Source organism: Rhinopithecus roxellana, chromosome 6 (assembly GCF_007565055.1).
Source record: "Rhinopithecus roxellana isolate Shanxi Qingling chromosome 6, ASM756505v1, whole genome shotgun sequence".
Taxonomy (NCBI): Eukaryota; Metazoa; Chordata; class Mammalia; order Primates; family Cercopithecidae; genus Rhinopithecus; species Rhinopithecus roxellana.
In genome coordinates, this window is record NC_044554.1 from 79,499,935 (window position 1) to 79,516,877 (window position 16,943).

The 16,943-nt window shown below is 47.0% G+C and overlaps 1 protein-coding gene across 6 annotated transcripts in view; it reads left to right on the forward strand.

The window, feature by feature from the left end:
- UBE2D4 (ubiquitin conjugating enzyme E2 D4 (putative)) overlaps nucleotides 1–16,943 on the forward strand; it is a 39,864-nt gene that overhangs the window by 12,494 nt on the left and 10,427 nt on the right. Inside the window, exons 2-8 of one of the 6 annotated variants that reach the window (XM_010374541.2) lie at nucleotides 962–1,025; nucleotides 5,349–5,380; nucleotides 5,477–5,554; nucleotides 11,230–11,335; nucleotides 13,203–13,296; nucleotides 15,259–15,300; nucleotides 15,714–16,180. In XM_010374541.2, the coding sequence (XP_010372843.1) occupies nucleotides 962–1,025; nucleotides 5,349–5,380; nucleotides 5,477–5,554; nucleotides 11,230–11,335; nucleotides 13,203–13,296; nucleotides 15,259–15,300; nucleotides 15,714–15,789 (492 nt within the window). In that variant the 3' untranslated portion in view covers nucleotides 15,790–16,180. Of the gene's footprint in view, nucleotides 1–961; nucleotides 1,026–5,348; nucleotides 5,381–5,476; nucleotides 5,555–11,229; nucleotides 11,336–13,202; nucleotides 13,297–15,258; nucleotides 16,181–16,943 lie in introns of those variants that run through there. The other 5 variants (XM_030931917.1, XM_010374542.2, XM_030931920.1 and 2 more) reach the window with 5 other exon arrangements.

A 16,943-nucleotide genomic window follows, 5' to 3' on the forward strand; every position in this document is an offset into this window, starting at 1 on the left:
GCTTTCCAAGTATAATTCATTTTACTTACGAGGAAATGGGTTCAGATATATTCGATACTATTAGAATTGGCCAGTGGTATACTGGTGGACATTTAAAGATCAACCCTCGGGGAGAAAACATGGCCCTGATTTGTAGCATTTGCTGGCTTCTGTGATGTTCATACTTCCATCTTGGCTGATTAAATTTGAAGTGAAGGGGATAAATGCAGGATGGCCAGAGAGGTGGTTACTGAAATGATCAGCGTGTCCAGAGCCATATGGTGAAATCAGGAGAGTTTGTGTAGATAGGACAGTGTTTGGTTTAGTTCAGAGATGGTGTCCCATAAAGGGAATCTAGTTGTGGTATAATCCCCGATCCCCACTGGTGCAGTGTTAGACTTTGGCTCAAGTGCCAAAGTCTCCACATTCAGAGCCCTAGGACTTACCACATAACCAGTGGTGACTAGGGTGATTGGGGTGGTGGTTGGGGAGGCAAAGTAGAGAGATTAGCGCTTCTTTGGTGCTAAGTGCTTCCATACATTAATTCATTAGCCTAGTAGTAAAACCTGGCACCTATCCTTCTCCCAGAACTCTCTCCTGGGCTGCTTTGCTTCTATATCCTCAGCACCTGGGGGCCTGGGGATGTCTTCTACCTGAGGAGGTGGGAGGCTAGGCTTGGAGGTAAGGCAGAGCTACATGTGACTGACTTTTTGCCTGCCCTCTTCCAGCTGTGTACCTTGAGTAGGTAACTTCATCTCTTTACAATTCAATTTCCTAATGTATAAAATGGAAATGATCATACCTACTTCTCTGGTATCTTTACAGCAGGGAGTAGACTCCTATGACCCACCTTGTCTCTAACCCACTCCTGAGGCCTGGGAGCCTCCTCCCACCAGGAGAATTCCTTCCAGCTACCAAGATTGGTGTGTAAAGGCAGCATCCCCAGCATACAGCAGCTCTGACCCACTATCTTGTGTTCTAGGAATTAACCGACTTGCAGAGGGATCCTCCTGCCCAGTGTTCCGCGGGACCTGTGGGTGATGACTGTAAGTATTTTGGGGAGCTTCAGGTTGTAGGAGGATTGTAATTAAGATACCCAAATTTAGGCCGGGTGTGGTGGCTCATGCCTGTAATCCTAGCACTTTGGGAAGCCAAGGTGGGTGGATTACCTGAGGTCAGGAGTTTGAAACTAGACTGGCTAACATGGCGAAACCCTGTCTCTACTAAAAGTACAAAAATTAGCTGGGCATGCTGGCACACGCCTGTAATCCCAGCTACTTGGGAGGCTGAGGCAGGAGAATCGCTTGAACCCGGGAGGCAAAGGTTACAGTGAGCCGAGATCGTGCCACTGCACTCCAGCCTGGGCAACAGACTCTGTCTAAAAAACAAACAAACAAGCAAAACCAAACAACCAAATTATCAGCCAAGCAGCATTTAAGAAAACCAATCAGTTATTTTCCCTTCATTTGCTTGTGAATGGCTTTTTCATTTGAGGTCTAGGCCATGAGTTCACAGCAGCTTAGCTGGTCAGGTTATACTCAAAGTAGAACCTGCATTGCCTCTCATGTCCCATAGTCACCGCTTCCCTCTTCTGGCGCATGAGAAAGCCAGCTTGGCCTGAGGAGTCACATCGGCTGCTGGAAAGTGCCCTTGGCCAAGTCAAACTTGGGTGCTGGTGTAAATATTGTTGGAGTTGGTCTAGAGGACCTGGTGCTGCTGCAGCTCCTGGGAGCAGAGCAGGACAGCCAAGGAGGGGCCGGGCAGGGTAGGGCAGTGATCACTTGCCTCTGCCAAGGGGAAGGGCAATCCCTATTATTTTCTCCCACTTCCACTCTTCCCTGGGGGAGACTGAAGAAGCAGTTCTGGGCAGCTTCTCGGGAGAGAGAGGGAGAAGCAGCACTGCCTGTTCCAGGCCTCTGCCATCCCTCACAGGTGGTGGCTGAGGCTGAGCTGCCCAGCACTGCTTCAGGGTTTCCAGGTCTGTCCTCTGCCCACTCACCTTGCCTCCACTTTGCAGGCTTCTTGGGCTCTGGAACACCAATCCTTCCCTGTGAGGCTTCAGTAACTGCAGCCGTAGGAAAGTAGGTGGGGAGGGGAGATACTATGTGTTCAAGGAGAGTGGTGTCAGAGGTACATATACCAAAGAATCAAAAACAGACTGAGACAGAATGTGTATGCCAATGTTCACAGCACCATTATTCATGATTTTCAGAAGCTGGTAACAACCCAAGTGCCCATCAGTGGAAAATAGATAAACAAAATATGGTTCTGATACATATTACAACATGAAAACCTGCGAAGTGAAATAAGCCAGAAAGAAAATAATGAATATATGATTTCACTTACATGAAATATCTAGATTAGGCAAATTCATAGAGACAGATGGTAGATGAGAGATTACCTGAGGCTGATGGGAGGGGAAATGGGAGAAATATTGTTTCATGGGTACAGAATTTGTTGGGGGTGATGGAAAGTTTTAGAAATGGATGGGGAGATGGTTTTACAGCATCATGAAGGCATATAATGCCACAGAATTGTACACTTAAAAGTTGTTTAAATTGCGTATTTTATTATATATTTTTTACTACAATAAAACAAAAATTTCACAAAGCTGGAAAAAAAAAGAGGGCATGCCAACATATGTACGCCTGCATGTCCTGGGAGGGGACTGAGCTTAGAGAAGCCAGGGGTAGGCAGATGGAGTCACTGAAAATGGAGGACTCTAAAGGCTCTACGTGGGAGTTTAAATCTCGTTTTTGGAGCAGAGCAGAAATGTTTCCCAGCTGCCTATGCAGAGTGTAAGAAACAAGAATGACTCTGCTCCACTGTCTCCTGGTACCTGCTCATCACTCTGCTCCTCATTAATCAGCGATTACCTCATGTTGTCCTCACAAGCACCCCAGGTCTCTATAGCATGCTTCCCCTCTTACCTGTCACTTAAGATAATATCAGATTAAACTGGGGTTGCTGTAAACTTGAACTAGTTCTTGTTTAGCCTTAGCTGTCTAGAGGCAGCTCCCTGATGCTCAGCTCAGCTCAAACTTACCTTGCACCAGAGCCCAGGCTAAGAGAGGCTAGCATCAAGGCCAGCCACCACAGTCAGAGCTCAGTGGGTGGAAGCTAGCCTTTGGGGCCATTTCACACCCGCCTCGTGGGCTCACAGCCATTTCCAGCATCCCTCCTCTGTATCTTTTCTCATCCTCTTGCTTTTGGGGCCTTCTCTTCTGACTCTGCCCTCAAGCCCTGCTTAGTGTCCCAGCAGCCCTCAGGGTTAAAGTGAACAAGACCAGAGGATTCTAACCTGTTCTGAAATATGTTATCAAAAACACTTTTATTTAATAAAGAATTCCATTCACATTAACATTAGGCAAAGATATATCTTCTTTCAACTAATGATTAGCATGAATTGGAATAACAACAGTCAAAGCAAAAAAAAAAAGTGATATTTTCATTAACTCAGGCAGCCTTATTATAGGTAAAGGTGTTCTCTTCAGCACCATTTCTTCGAAATATTGAAAAGCGCTCATGGGCCACCTTGACTACTTTTGAATACCTCTAGGGGCTTAGGAAACTTCTGCTTTAGTCCCTGCACTTGTGCTCCCACCCCAAACCTTGGTGCTTCCCTGGGCCTCCTGTTGGGTAGAGCCTGTGGGGTACTTAAACAGGTGACAGGAAGCCCAGGACAGGACCAGGTCTGAAACTTTGGGCTAATTCCATATCCACTATGAATCCATGAGACAGAATTCTCTTGAGAATAACAGGTCCTTCAGATGATCCCAGCAACCCATTCCTGTGGGTGAGTAGGCATTTTCCACAAAGGCCCTAGAGTCAGTATCCCTGGGACCATTTGTATGACTTGGAACCTTGAATGTGAGTGTTTGGGCCACACTAGGTTAGCCTTGCTGAAACACAAGGAGCTGTTCTGGGAATGGGTAGAGCAGTGAAAGTCACCTGAGATGCTGGAGAGGGTGTAGGGTGTGATGTGCAGCAAGAGGAGGCTCTAAACTCCTGCCAAATGGTGGCGACCTGGAAGGGAAGCATGAGAGGGGTTCATCGTGACCTTGTTACTGAGTGCCCAGAGCACAGGGCACTGCCCAGGGGGTGGGCAGGAGAGGACTCAGATGGAGGCAGCACCCGTGAGGCTCCAGGGCCATGGGCAGTTGGCTCCTGAGAGAGACTTTTTGAAGAGGGCTTCAGAATAGATCAGGGGAAGAACCAAGGAATAGAAGGGTTTATACAGAGCAGTAAGGAAAATGGCTGAAACCTAGCCAAGGCTTCAATTCTGTGCAAAGAACTGACTGAATTGTAGTCACTGGCATTTGTGTAGTAAAGAATTTAATCTTGGCTAAGCACAGTGTCTCACATCTGTAATCCCAGCACTTTGGGAGGCTGAGGCTAGCAGATTTCTTGAGCCCAGCCTGGGCAACATGGTGAAACCCCATCTCTACAAAACAACAACAACATAAATAATTCAATCTTGTCCCCAAAAGATCTGGCCATCATCCTTAACACATAGGGGGCGATCTCTAAGATATCATACCTGATAGGAATGTCTTTATTTGGCTGGAAGCTTTGATGCACACCAACAATGTGATTTAGGGTGAGGAATGGCCATACCAAGTAGACCAACCATGTGATTTAAGATGAGAGCCTAGCCCGGGCAACATAGCAAGACCCCATCTCTACAAAAATGAAAAAATAAAAGTAAAAAAATTAGCCAGATGTGGTGGCACATACCTGTTGTCCCAGCTCCTCAGGAGGTTGAGGCAGAAGGAGAGCTTGAACTCAGAAGTTTGAGACTGCAGTGAGCTATAATCATGCCACTGCCCACCAGCCTGGGTGGCAGAGTGAGACCATCTCAAAAAAATAAAAAAATAAGGTGGGGATTTGGATCATGCCTGGAGGAGCCGGAGACTGGAGCCTGAGATCAGCCCTATGGGCATTCAAATCAGTCAGTCATGCTCTCAGGGTAGAGCCCCAATAAGAATTCTAAATATGGAGGCTCCAGTGAGCATCCCTGATTGGGTGCTCTGTGTGTGTTGCCGTACAGCAGTGCCAGGAGAGTAACGCATCCCAACTCCACGGAGAGAGAAGAATGGAAGCTCTGCGTTTGGACCCTCCTGATGTTAACTTATGCTGTTTCCCTGTGATACCCGGCAATCTTGAGCACACCCGCTTTCAGTGAGCTCTGGAAGTCCTAGGCAGTTATCGCATCTTGGGTGGTTTGGGGAACCCCAGTCTTGCAGTTGGTGTCAGAAGTGAGTGCATCTCGTGTGAACAGTGCCCTGTAATTTAGCAGTGCGTTTTCAGTAGAATAGACATGTTTCTTGGGGGGTCTCTTACATGCCCATCTCTCTTTTGTCTTGTAGTGTTCCACTGGCAGGCCACCATCATGGGCCCGGTAGGTAGTAGCTGCTGAGCACACCACTCCAGTTTTGCTTCTTGCACTTTGGGCTTAGCACATGCACTGATCTCTTCCTGTGTCTCATCATTCCAGAATGACAGTCCTTACCAAGGAGGTGTTTTCTTCCTGACCATCCACTTTCCTACGGATTACCCGTTCAAGCCCCCAAAGGTGAGGTGCCCCTCACAACTCCCCTGATGTTTGGATGAAGGACAGCATGTGACAAGGGGCCCTTCAAGTCAGGTATAGGTAAAAAGAGCTGTACATGGGGCTTCTCTGAGGGCCCACCGCTCCACCCTGTGGTGACAGCCTCCCAGGACTTTAACCACTGGACTTTGGGAATTAGCACCTGTTGTGACCAAGGGTCAGTGGGGTGAGCTGGTGCTGGCCTCCTGACTGAGGCCACAGTTTGAATGCTTCTCCTTGTGACTGTAGCTGAGTCTGGTCATGTCTCCAGGCTCTGGCTCCCTTCTCTGCGGTCCCTTAGAGTTAGGACAGGGGTTCTCAGCTGGGGTGATTTTGCTATTGCCCCAGGGACATTTGGGCAACATCTTGGGATATTTTGGGTTATCAAAACTGTGGTGAGGGGGTACTACTGGTATCTAGTGGGCAAAGGCCAGGGTATCCCAGGGATTCCCTACAGTGCCTAGAACAGCCTCCCTTCCCATGACAGAGAATGATCAGCCCCAAGTGTCAATAGTGCCAAGGTGGACACACCCTGGTTTAGGACTGGTGAGTCACACCTTCACTTTCCTTTATTAAGTTAAAAGAATAGCAAGCCTCCTTTGCCCTTCATGCACACACCATCCCATCAGTGGAGTTTTAGAGAGCAGTGCCACCAAAGGGAAGGAGAAGCCCAGGGAGCTGCCTCGACCACCCTGCCCTAGCATGTCTTGTGCACTGCAGGTTGTCTCATCCCCTGGACCCTTGCACCTCATACTCCTTCTTACCTGGGCTCTGCATGGGTGGCTGAGCCTGCTCTGAGGCTCACAGTCCTGTGGAGGAGGCAGGGCATTTAGCGTGTGAGCCAGTCAGCACTGTCAGCACTGGGGAAGAGCACAAGCAGTGGTTGGCAGCAGGAGCTGGGGTGGTGGGGAGATCGCCCTGAGAAGGGGGAACTGCAGAAGCTCAGCAAGGGGCCAGACGGGTCCCCAGGAAACTGCCCCAGGGGAGTGAGTGTGTGAGGAGTTGGGAAGGAGGCCAGAGGGGTACGGATGGCCCCAGGAGTAGGGTCTGCACGCCGTTGTGGGGATTGCCACACCAAAACGATCACTCTGCTGCCTTGTGGAGAAGAGGCTGGGTTCAAGCGATTCTCCTGCCTCAGCCTCCTGAGTAGCTGGGACTACAGACACTTGCCATCACATGTGGCTAATTTGTGTATTATTTTTAGTAGAGACAGGGTTTCACAATGTTGGCCAGGCTGGTCTCGAACTCCTGGCCTCTAGTGATCCACTTGCTTCCACCTCCCAAAGTGCTGGGATTCCAAGTGTGAGCCACCACGCCTGGCCAGGTTGTGCATTTTGGCAAGACTTACTCAAAAGTCCTGCATCTGCATCAGACACCTTAGCCGAGGGATTGTGACGTTGCTGTGTCTTACTACCTTAACTTGGCCTTGATGACTCAGTTTGAGTCAGAGGCTTAGCTGCTGTTTTGCGTGTTGTTTATCTGAGTCAGTGTGAAGAAGTCACTTCTGTGCTCGCCAGCTGCAGCTCTGTCCAGACATCGCCACCAGAGGCTACCTGGTGCCTGAGCATTTTAAATCTTGGTTAAATATGCTTAGGATCCCAGAGACCTTTTAAGCTTTTGGCAAGGGAGTGGGGTGTGCTGAGCAGGGCAATGACAGATGCTAAAATAGCTTTGCCACATTAGAGTACAACTGCTGTTCAAGGGGGTTTGGTTGAAAAATCATGAACATGCTTCACAGTGCTCTGATCCACCCCTTCTCCCTTACCCTCTGGAGAGACTGTGGCAGTGTCTATCAAGTAGTAATTTTCTAGCTTATCTCTTTCATTACTGTGTGAGCAGCTGAGGATTTTCCTTAAACAGATATGGATGTAGTCCTGAATGTCTGTTGGGCGTTTTCAGGGTAACTAATTGCCCAAGGACAAAGGAGAAACAGTGATTATTATTATTTCTAAATTATTATTATTATTATTATTATTATTGAGACACAGTTTCGCTCTTGTCACCCAGGATAGAGTGCAGTGGCATGATCTCGGGTCACTGCAAGCTCCTCCTCTCGAGTTCAAGTGATTCTCCTGCCTCAGCCTCCCAAGTAGCTGGGATTACAGGCACCCGCCACCATGCCTGGCTAATTTTTTGTATTGTTAGTAGAGATGGGGTTTTGCCATGTTGGGCAGGCTGGTCTTGAACTCCTGACCTCAGGTGATCCGCCCGCCTCAGACTCTCAAAGTGCTGGGATTACAGGTGTGAGCCACTGTGCCCAGCCAACAGTGGTTATTATTATTATTATTATTATTTTTTTTTTTTTTTTGAGACGGAGTCTTGCTCTGTTGCCCAGGCTGGAGTGCAGTTGCCGGATCTCCACTCACTGCAAGCTCTGCCTGCCAAGTTTACGCCGTTCTCCTGCCTCAGCCTCCCCCACCCCCCTCCCCAACCCACCCCCAGTAGCTGGGACTACAGGCGCCCGCCACCTCGCCTGGCTAGTTTTTTTTTTTTGTATTTTTTAGTAGAGAAGGGGTTTCACCGTGTTAGCCAGGATGGTCTCGATCTCCTGACCTCGTGATCTGCCCGTCTCAGCCTCCCAAAGTGCTGGGATTACAGGCTTGAGCCACCGCGCCTGGTCGGTTATTATTAAAAGACTAAGAAGTAAGCTCTGTGGGTGAGTTGGGATTATTTATCAAGGAGAGATGTGAGCTAAAAGGTGACAGTGACATTCTATGAGGGAAGAAAGTGCTTCTGTCTTTTAAAAACCTCCTTCTACAGGGGAACAGGAGCAACTGGATTTATGGTTTGGCACAAATTTTCTGACAATAGGAGGAATCTGGCAAGATTGCATGGTCTTTATTGGAGATATTGAGGCAGATACTTAATATCTGAGATGATTTTGAAGTTTGACCCTTTCTGGGAAAAATTATATGGTAATAGATGTTCGAGCTCACATGCACATAACTCTCTTCTCATATTCGAAAGTAAGTTTAAAAAAAACTATTAAAAACTATATCAAACATGCAAAAAATGGTAGATAATGATGTAAAGGATGTTTGTGCATCTCCATCTAGCCTAAGAAGTACCAGTGAGTTCTCAGAGCTGGCAGAGGAGGCAAAATCCTTTTTTTTTTTTTTTTTCGAGATGGAGTCTTGCTCTGTCACGCAGGGTGGTATGCAGTGGTGCAATCTCAGCTCACTGCAACCTCTGCCTCCCGGATTCAAGCAATTCTCCTGCCTCAGCTTCCCAAGTAGCTGGGATTACAGGCATGTGCCACCACACCTGGCTAATTTTTTTGTATTTTTAGGTAGAGACGAGGTTTTTCCATATTGGCCAGGCTGGTCTCGAACTCCTGACCTTGTGATCCACCCACCTCGACTTCCCAAAGTGCTGGGATTACAGGTGTGAGCCACCACACCCAGCCGGCAAAATCCTTATGTTCCTTTGCCCCAGCCCCTGCGTTGAGGTCACTGCTCACCCAGAGGGAGTGTAGGTGAGGCAGATTCTTAGGCTCCTGTAGCAGTGGAAGCTGCACCTGACTCAGAACACCTTGCACATCACAGAGAGTGGACTCTCCATGGGTCCCACGACATCCCTGGGAGAGGTACCATGTACCTATTTATAGTGAAGGCTCTGAGGTCCAAGGTCATTTGAAGAAGTAGTGTGTGGCTGTGGTTTAAAACAAAAACAAAAACAAAAACAAAAAGTCAAATGTAGGAGAGTATACTGTAGAAAATAGGACCTTCTTTCAACTTTGTCTCTCTAACCACGCCCGGCCCCCCGCCTTTTTTTCCCCACAAGGCACTGAGTCCTACTTGTCATTTCATTTCTCTTTCGGGAGTAATCTCCACCTGGATAAGCACTTGTTTGTGCTTCCTTGTTTCTCCCATGAATGGAACAGACGTTTCCATGAATCTGCATCTTGCTTTTCCCGTAGCAATATATCTTGGAAATTATTCCATATGATCACATTCATGTTTTAAAAATTCACCTCATTCTTTTTAAACAGTTGTGTAATATTCTGTTGCTTATTTATAACATTAATTTAACCAGTAATCAATCTGAAGACATTTAGGTTTCACATCTTTTGTTACAGTGGGTATCCTTACATATTTGAAGTGCACAAGGGTATTTTAGGACTAAATTCTGAGAAGGGGGTGGTCTTACAAAGGGTGAAATAGAAAGGTGGGGAGGGTTTGTGGCCTGGCAGAGGGTCCATGGCCTGAGCTTTTATTTGTTATTATTATTATACTTTAAGTTCTAGGGTACATGTGCACAACGTGCAGGTTTGTTACATAGGTATACATGTGCCATGTTGGTTTGCTGCACCCATCAACTTATCATTTACATTAGGTATTTCTCCTAATACTATCCCGCCTCCAGCCTCCCACCCCCCGACAGGCCCTGGTATGTGATGTTCTTTGCCCTGTGTCCATGTGTTCTCATTGTTCAATTCCCACCTATGAGTGAGAACGTACAGTGTTTGGTTTTCTGTCCTTGTGATAGTTTGCTGAGAATGATGGTTTCCAGCTTTATCCATGTATCTGCAAAGGACACGAACTCATCTTTTTTTATGGATGCATAGTATTCCATGGTGTATATGTGCCACATTTTCTTAATCCAGTCTATCATTGATGGACATTTGGGTTGGTTCCAACTCTTTGCTATTGTGATAGTGCCACAATAAACATACGTGTGCTTATGTCTTTATAGTAGATATACACAGTAATGGGATCACTACTGAGTCAAATGGTATTTTTAGTTCTAGAAATGCGATTTCTAGAACTAGAGGAATACCTTGAGGAATCGCCACACTATCTTCCACAATGGTTGAACTAATTTACACTCCCACCAACAGTGTAAAAGCATTTCCATTTCTCCACATCCTCTTCAGCATCTATTATTTCCTGACTTTTTAATGATTGCCATTCTAACTGCCATGAGATGATATCTCATTGTGGTTTTGATTTGCATTTCTCTGATGACCAGTGACGATGAGCATTTTTTCATGTGTCTGTTGGCTGCATAAATGTCTTCTTTTGAGAAGTGTCTGTTCATATCCTTTGCCCACTTTTTGATGGGGTTGTTTGATTTTTTTCTTATAAATGTGTTTAAGTTCTTTGTAGATTCTGGATATTAGCCCTTTGTCAGATGGGTAGATTGCAGAATTTTTCTCCCATTCTGTCGATTGCCTGTTCACTCTGATGGTAGTTTCTTTTGCTGTGCAGAAGCTCTTTAGTTTCATTAGATCCCATTTGTCTATTTTGGCTTTTGTTGCCATTGCTTTTGGTGTTTTAGTCATGAAGTCTTTGGGCCTGGGCTTTTCTGCTGATACATCAACAAAACATCACTGCTTTTTGCATAAAACTTCTGGGCTTTTGAGTCCTTTCCGCCACTCTTGTTACTCCTCAGGACATACTGTTTTCAGGGAGATTATGTCAATCCCCCTATGTTCAGAATGAGAATCCAGCAGGGAATGGGTCAGGGAACTTCTGGGTGATCACTCACTTCCATATCCCATTAGAGTTTGGGAGTGGGTGTCTGGCTCAGCCTGCACTGTGGGGCCAGATATGCAGCACATTCCAGGTACAGCCCAGCAGTGGCTGCTTCTGCTTTACTTGGTTCATTTCCCAGACGTCCCTGTGGTTTGTCTGATTTGGGATCTCTTGTCTTTGCAGGTTGCTTTCACAACCAAAATTTATCACCCTAATATCAACAGCAATGGCAGCATCTGCCTTGATATCCTGCGGTCTCAGTGGTCTCCAGCGTTGACTGTGTCAAAAGGTAGAGACGCTGATGGCATGCTCTGTGTGCCCTGTCTCTTACACGTGTTTTTACCCCAGCACTGACTGAGTGGAAAAGGAGGCTCAGAGAGAGCAGTCACCTTTCCCAGGTCACTTAGCCCTGTCCACTGCTGTGCCTATAAGTGGACATCCTTACACCCCTATGAGGCAGCACCAGCAGAACTTTGTGCCCCACGCCCTGGCTCTTCTCAGCAGTCCATTGCCCTGGGGTGCTCAAGACTGTCACATGGGTGCAAGAAGAAAATATTGATTCTACTTATATTTTTTATCTAAAAATAAGAAAGGCAAATATTAAATTACCTTCTCTGTTCCCTCATTTATTCATCCAATAAGCACAAAACGGACTGTGAGTCAGCCCTGAAGGAAGATACAGGGCATGCCCCTGGGGGCCTCAAAGTTGGGGGAGAAATCCTCCCTTCCCAAAATAAATGATATTAAGTACATGTCTCTGGTTGAAGTTGAAGAAACCAGTCTAAACTGAGCTTAGAAATGCAGATATTCCCTCTGAACTAAGATGGGCTGCACATGGGCTGTGTGTGTACAAGAGACCTGAATGTAGACAGTGCAGTATCCTGGCAGGTGGAGCGTGGGTAGGATGGTGAAAAATCAACCCAAGAGAAACAGAACCTGGCCTAATTTTTAAATTTTTCTGTAGAGGAGACAGGATCTCACTTTGTTGCCCAGACCAGTCTCAAACTCCTAACCTCAAGCAGTCCTCCCATTGTGGCCTCCCAAAGCACTGGGATTATAGGCGTGAGCCACCGTGCCCAGCCAAGTATCTTAAAAAAGGCAAACCTGCCCCTGTCATTTGTAGCTTTATGTGTGGGGAACTGTGGTCAGGACTTTGATGGACTCGCTGAATCCAGTTTGTTTGGAATCATATGGTGAGTCGAAAGCAAAGCCAGGAATAAGAGTTCGCATTTCTCTCTGGGACCCCAAGAATCCAGGTACCACAGTTCCTTCTGCTCCTCACTACAGCCCTAGTGGGTGATTCCCTTCTCCCAGGGTTGCTGAGAGCCACACTGAGTGCACGTCCTAGAGACGGTGCTGGCACACAGGAGGATGCATCTGCTTTGCAGTTAGACAGACCTGGTTCAGAATCTCTTTATTTTATATTTTTTGGGATTGAGTTTCACCCTTGTTGCCCAGGCTGGAGTGCAATGGTGCAATCTTAGCTCACTGCAACCTCTGCCTCCCAGGTTCAAGAGATTCTCCTGCCTCAGCCTCCCGAGTAGCTGGGATTACAGGCATGCACCACCATGTCCGGCTAATTTTGTATTTTTTTAGTAGAGACAGGGTGTCTCTTATGTTGGTCAGGCTGGTCTTGAACTCCCGACCTCAGGTGATCCACCTGCCTCGGCCTCCCAAAGTGCTGGGATTACAGGCATTCACCACCATGCCTGGCCCAGAATCTCATTTTTACCCATTTATTGGGTCTTCCAAATCTGTGACCTTGGACAAGTTACTTGAATGCTCTGAATTCTTGTTTCCTTACGAGTAAACAGGACTCCTGGGACTAAATGCCAGAGGTGCATGATGTGGGGTGCAGACAAGGATGGGAGGGCAGTTGGAGACTCAGATGGGGTGCTTCAGTGGAGAAGGGGAATGAGAGCCAGGATGCACCCAGGAGGGAAGTATCCTAGCATGGCATGCCTGAGGCCACACAGTGATGATCGCCTCGGCTGATACATGGGACAGAGCAAGTGGTACATCAAGCAGTTTAGATTGGGCTGTTGAAGGGAAGACATCTCCTTGGTCAATACAGAGTGCAAGTTCAGGGAGGTTCACCCAGGGGTGACCCAGCAGCCTTGTGGCTACAGCTGACCAACCTTTTCTTTTCTTCCCAGTTCTCTTGTCCATCTGCTCGCTGCTCTGCGACCCCAACCCCGATGACCCTCTGGTGCCAGAGATAGCCCACACCTACAAGGCCGACAGAGAGAAGTATGCATCCTTTTTGGACTGCCTTTGTGCTGTGGCTGCCCCAGGCAGCTCCATGCGGTACCTATGCTCTGAGCTGGTGCTTCTGTGCTACAGGTTCCTATGGACATTTTCCTGCCCATGCTGAGCCATGTGCACAGTGGATGTGCCCTGGGCTTGGACTCCTGGCTTTCTCACTAACATGTCTTTTGAGTCTAAGAAGGGAGAAGGAGATAAAAGCAGTTCACCCTCCTGGATAGCTCATTAGCTACTGCTACTATATATGAAAACATTGCCAAGTCCTGAGACTAGCAAAATCAGTGGTCAGCCAAGAACAGACTCAGAAGAATCTGACAACAAGAAAAATTTGGATTTAAATTTTAGGGTTTATAGCCTAAGACAAGGGGATGTCTGCTTGGCTATACCGAAGGTGAGGTTGAGGGCAGTCAAGGTGGGAAACACTGCTGTGGTCAGTTCACTGGCTCAGCTCAGAAGTCAGCAGTGTGTTAAACCTTCACTGCCAGCTCTCTGTTTAAACACCAATTAACAGACCCGGAATTGTAAAATTCCGACCCCCTAGGCCAGGCACAACCACATGCACTATAGCATGAGGGTGTCTGTAGTTGGTAGGGCTGGCACAAGGAGTCATCGCCAAGTGTTAGTCTCTGAGTGCTGACAGCACTGTGAGAGAGGCCCAGGTATGGCAGGGGTTGCAGTCCTGTGAGTGGTGTGAATCTCAGTTGTGGACCTTCAGGGAAGGTATTGCTGGCCCTTTTAAAAGACATCTTCAGTGAGTGAGTTCTTCAGTTTGTTACTCATTACTTCTTTCCTGTCTGAAGAGATTAGAATGGAGTATGTTTTTTCCTTGTTTTTGAGACAGGGTCTCATTCTGTTGCCCAGGCTGAAGTACAGTGGTGTGATCACAGCTTACTGCAGCCTCGATCTCCCAGGCTCAACCTATCCTCCTGCCTCAGCCTCTTGAGTAGTTGGGACTACAGGTGTGTGCCACCACACCTGGCTAATTTTTTGTAGAGACAGGGTTTTGCCATGTTACCCAGGCTGGTCTTGAACTCCTGGGCTCAAGCAATCTGCCCACCTAGACCTCCCAAAGTGCTGGGATTATAGGTGTGAGCCACCACACTCAGCCACATGGTTTTTTCAAATTATGTTTTTCTTGAGACCTTTATAGATCTTATTATTTCCCTCACTGGAGTTTTCTCAATAACAATCAACATTTTTAATTGACTGGGGTTTAACTTGTGTTTATTTTAACACTTATTACGAGATATTTTAGAGATACCAAAAGTGATTTTTTTCAGTGCCTCTTGTAACTATAAATCTCTCTAATTTATAGTCTCATAGCATCAAGTCTCATTACAATGATGAGAGTAAGCGCACACACCTGCATAGTCCTCAATGGATGCCCAGCCTGCTCCACATGCTTTGCATACAGACTTCTCTAGTCTTCCCCACAAGCACACAAGGCAGATACTCTCACTATGGCAAGCAATCAAAAAAGCCAGGGCACAGAGGGGTGGAACAGCTGCTGAGGATGGTGCTGATGCACACTCCGGTAGGCAGATTCCCAAGCCCTTGTTCTGGAGTTTGTGTGCTGAACGGTCTGTAACTAGTACAAACTGACCTTTGTATATCTCTTCTCTGTCCTTCCTGCATCCATATTGTAGGACAGGAGAAAGAAAGGGAAGAAGTCTGTTGCATTAGTAAATCTTCCACAGCAGATAGTTATGGAGAATCGACAGTTTTGGGTTTACACAATGAGGGATTCACCCAGCTGGGGGTTTACAGCCATGTCTGATGTGCTCCTGCTCCGGGGAAAGCCTTTATTCCACTTACCCATCAGCCCCAGATGTTTGACAAGCAGCAGCAGTAGCAGCATTCCCCACATCAGTCCTGTTCTCTGCACCACATTGAAGGGAAGTGACCATTTCAAGTGAGGGTGTCACTCCCTCTGCTTTTTTATTCCAGGTACAACAGACTAGCAAGAGAGTGGACACAAAAATATGCTATGTAAGTGCCTCGGAGGTTTTACGTGAGACGTTATCCAAGAGAAGCTGGCAGAGAGGTCTTCCCTTAAAACTTTGGGCTGTTGGCTGAGCCACTCACAGAGCGTCATCTGTTCTTCAAACAAATGTTGGTCACCCACTGTCTCCAGCTGCAGCATGTTGGTGCCATTTTCAGCATTTATGGCTTTGACAGTGCCACCTTTTTGATGCCAAATCAGCAGCCATTGTTGTTATGATCTGCAGTCTTCCTGGTGACACTGGAATCTCTCTCTCTGCCACCTCAGTTTGTCTGTTGGTCTCTTGGGGGGCCAGGCCCTGCACGTCTCTCCTACCTGGCCTCAAATGGTGCTGCTGCCCATGATGGTACCACACCAGGGCCTCAGCCTGGCCCCTCACCACATACCCTTTGCCTTTTAGAACTCAGTGCCATCCTGGGTGCCCAGGTCAGAGCAGGCTTTCTTCACACCTCATCTGCTGCAGAACCACATCCTGAGGAGTCTCAGCTCATCCTGGAGGGAATTGGGAACAGTGTCACTGGGAAGTGAAGGCCTAGCCCAGCGGCTTCCACCAGTCTCCTCCTGCAGTGCCACATGCTGGCATTTCTCCCCTCACACCAAGAGGCAGCAAGTGGAAAATTTCAGGATACAAAGCACATAATACCCCATAAGAGATGACTATGTTTTTAGAAGCAAGAGCAAAATTATGAAACCTCTAGAGATTTGGGTCATGTTACTCCATTTGATGAGGATTCTCACTATCCCCCGCTCCTCCCACTAGGAGCCTACACTAAGTCCAGGTGTGAGCCATTCACAGAGTAGAACACAAGCAGGGAGAGAGAATCTTAAATGTAAATAAAAATGCAATTCACTCATAACTCTAAACGATAATTGACATTTCAGCCTCTTTCTTTTAGGCAGAACAGAAGATACCCACTTTTAACAGTTATTTGGAGCCTGAAATTACAATAGCCTATTAGGTGATCGGCTTTCTGTCTTGGCTTTCTGATGCAACACATTTTAAGGTTTGCCTTTAAAGCTTTGAGCCTTGAAATTAGGTTACTTAGGAAGAGGACAGAAAAGGGAAGAGATTATTCTAATAAAACTTCCAAAGAGGGAAGAAAATTGAGGAGCTTCAGATCTCTAAAGCCAAATTCAACCTGATCTTTCTAGGTTGGTTATAAAGCTGGTCCACTCCCAGGAAGTGATGTGTAGGAACAAGAGGTGAAGAAGCAGCAAAACTGTGACCAAATGACCAGATGGGACTTTTGCAGGCTGATTGAAAGGAAGTCTACAGACCTAACATAAGCAGTCAGCCAAAGGTGGCTGTGGGAGGTTGATTTCTTCCAGAAACTTCCAAGTTGTGGCTACAAATTTATTGCCAGATACTTTCCCGTTGAGAATGCTGAGGTTATTCACATAATCACTTCCTTAGCAAAGGAAGAAGCACTTTCAACTTGGGCTGCATTCCCTTTGTGAGGATCCACATTTAGGATCCTCCTGCTACCATAAGGCCACTTTTGGGGTCCTTTGGGTGTGGCTGCATCTCACCATGGTGAGGATTGCCTTTTTTGTTTTTCTTTTTTTTTTTTTTTTTGAGACGGAGTCTCGCTCTGTCACCCAGGCTGGAGTACAGTGGCCGGATCTCAGC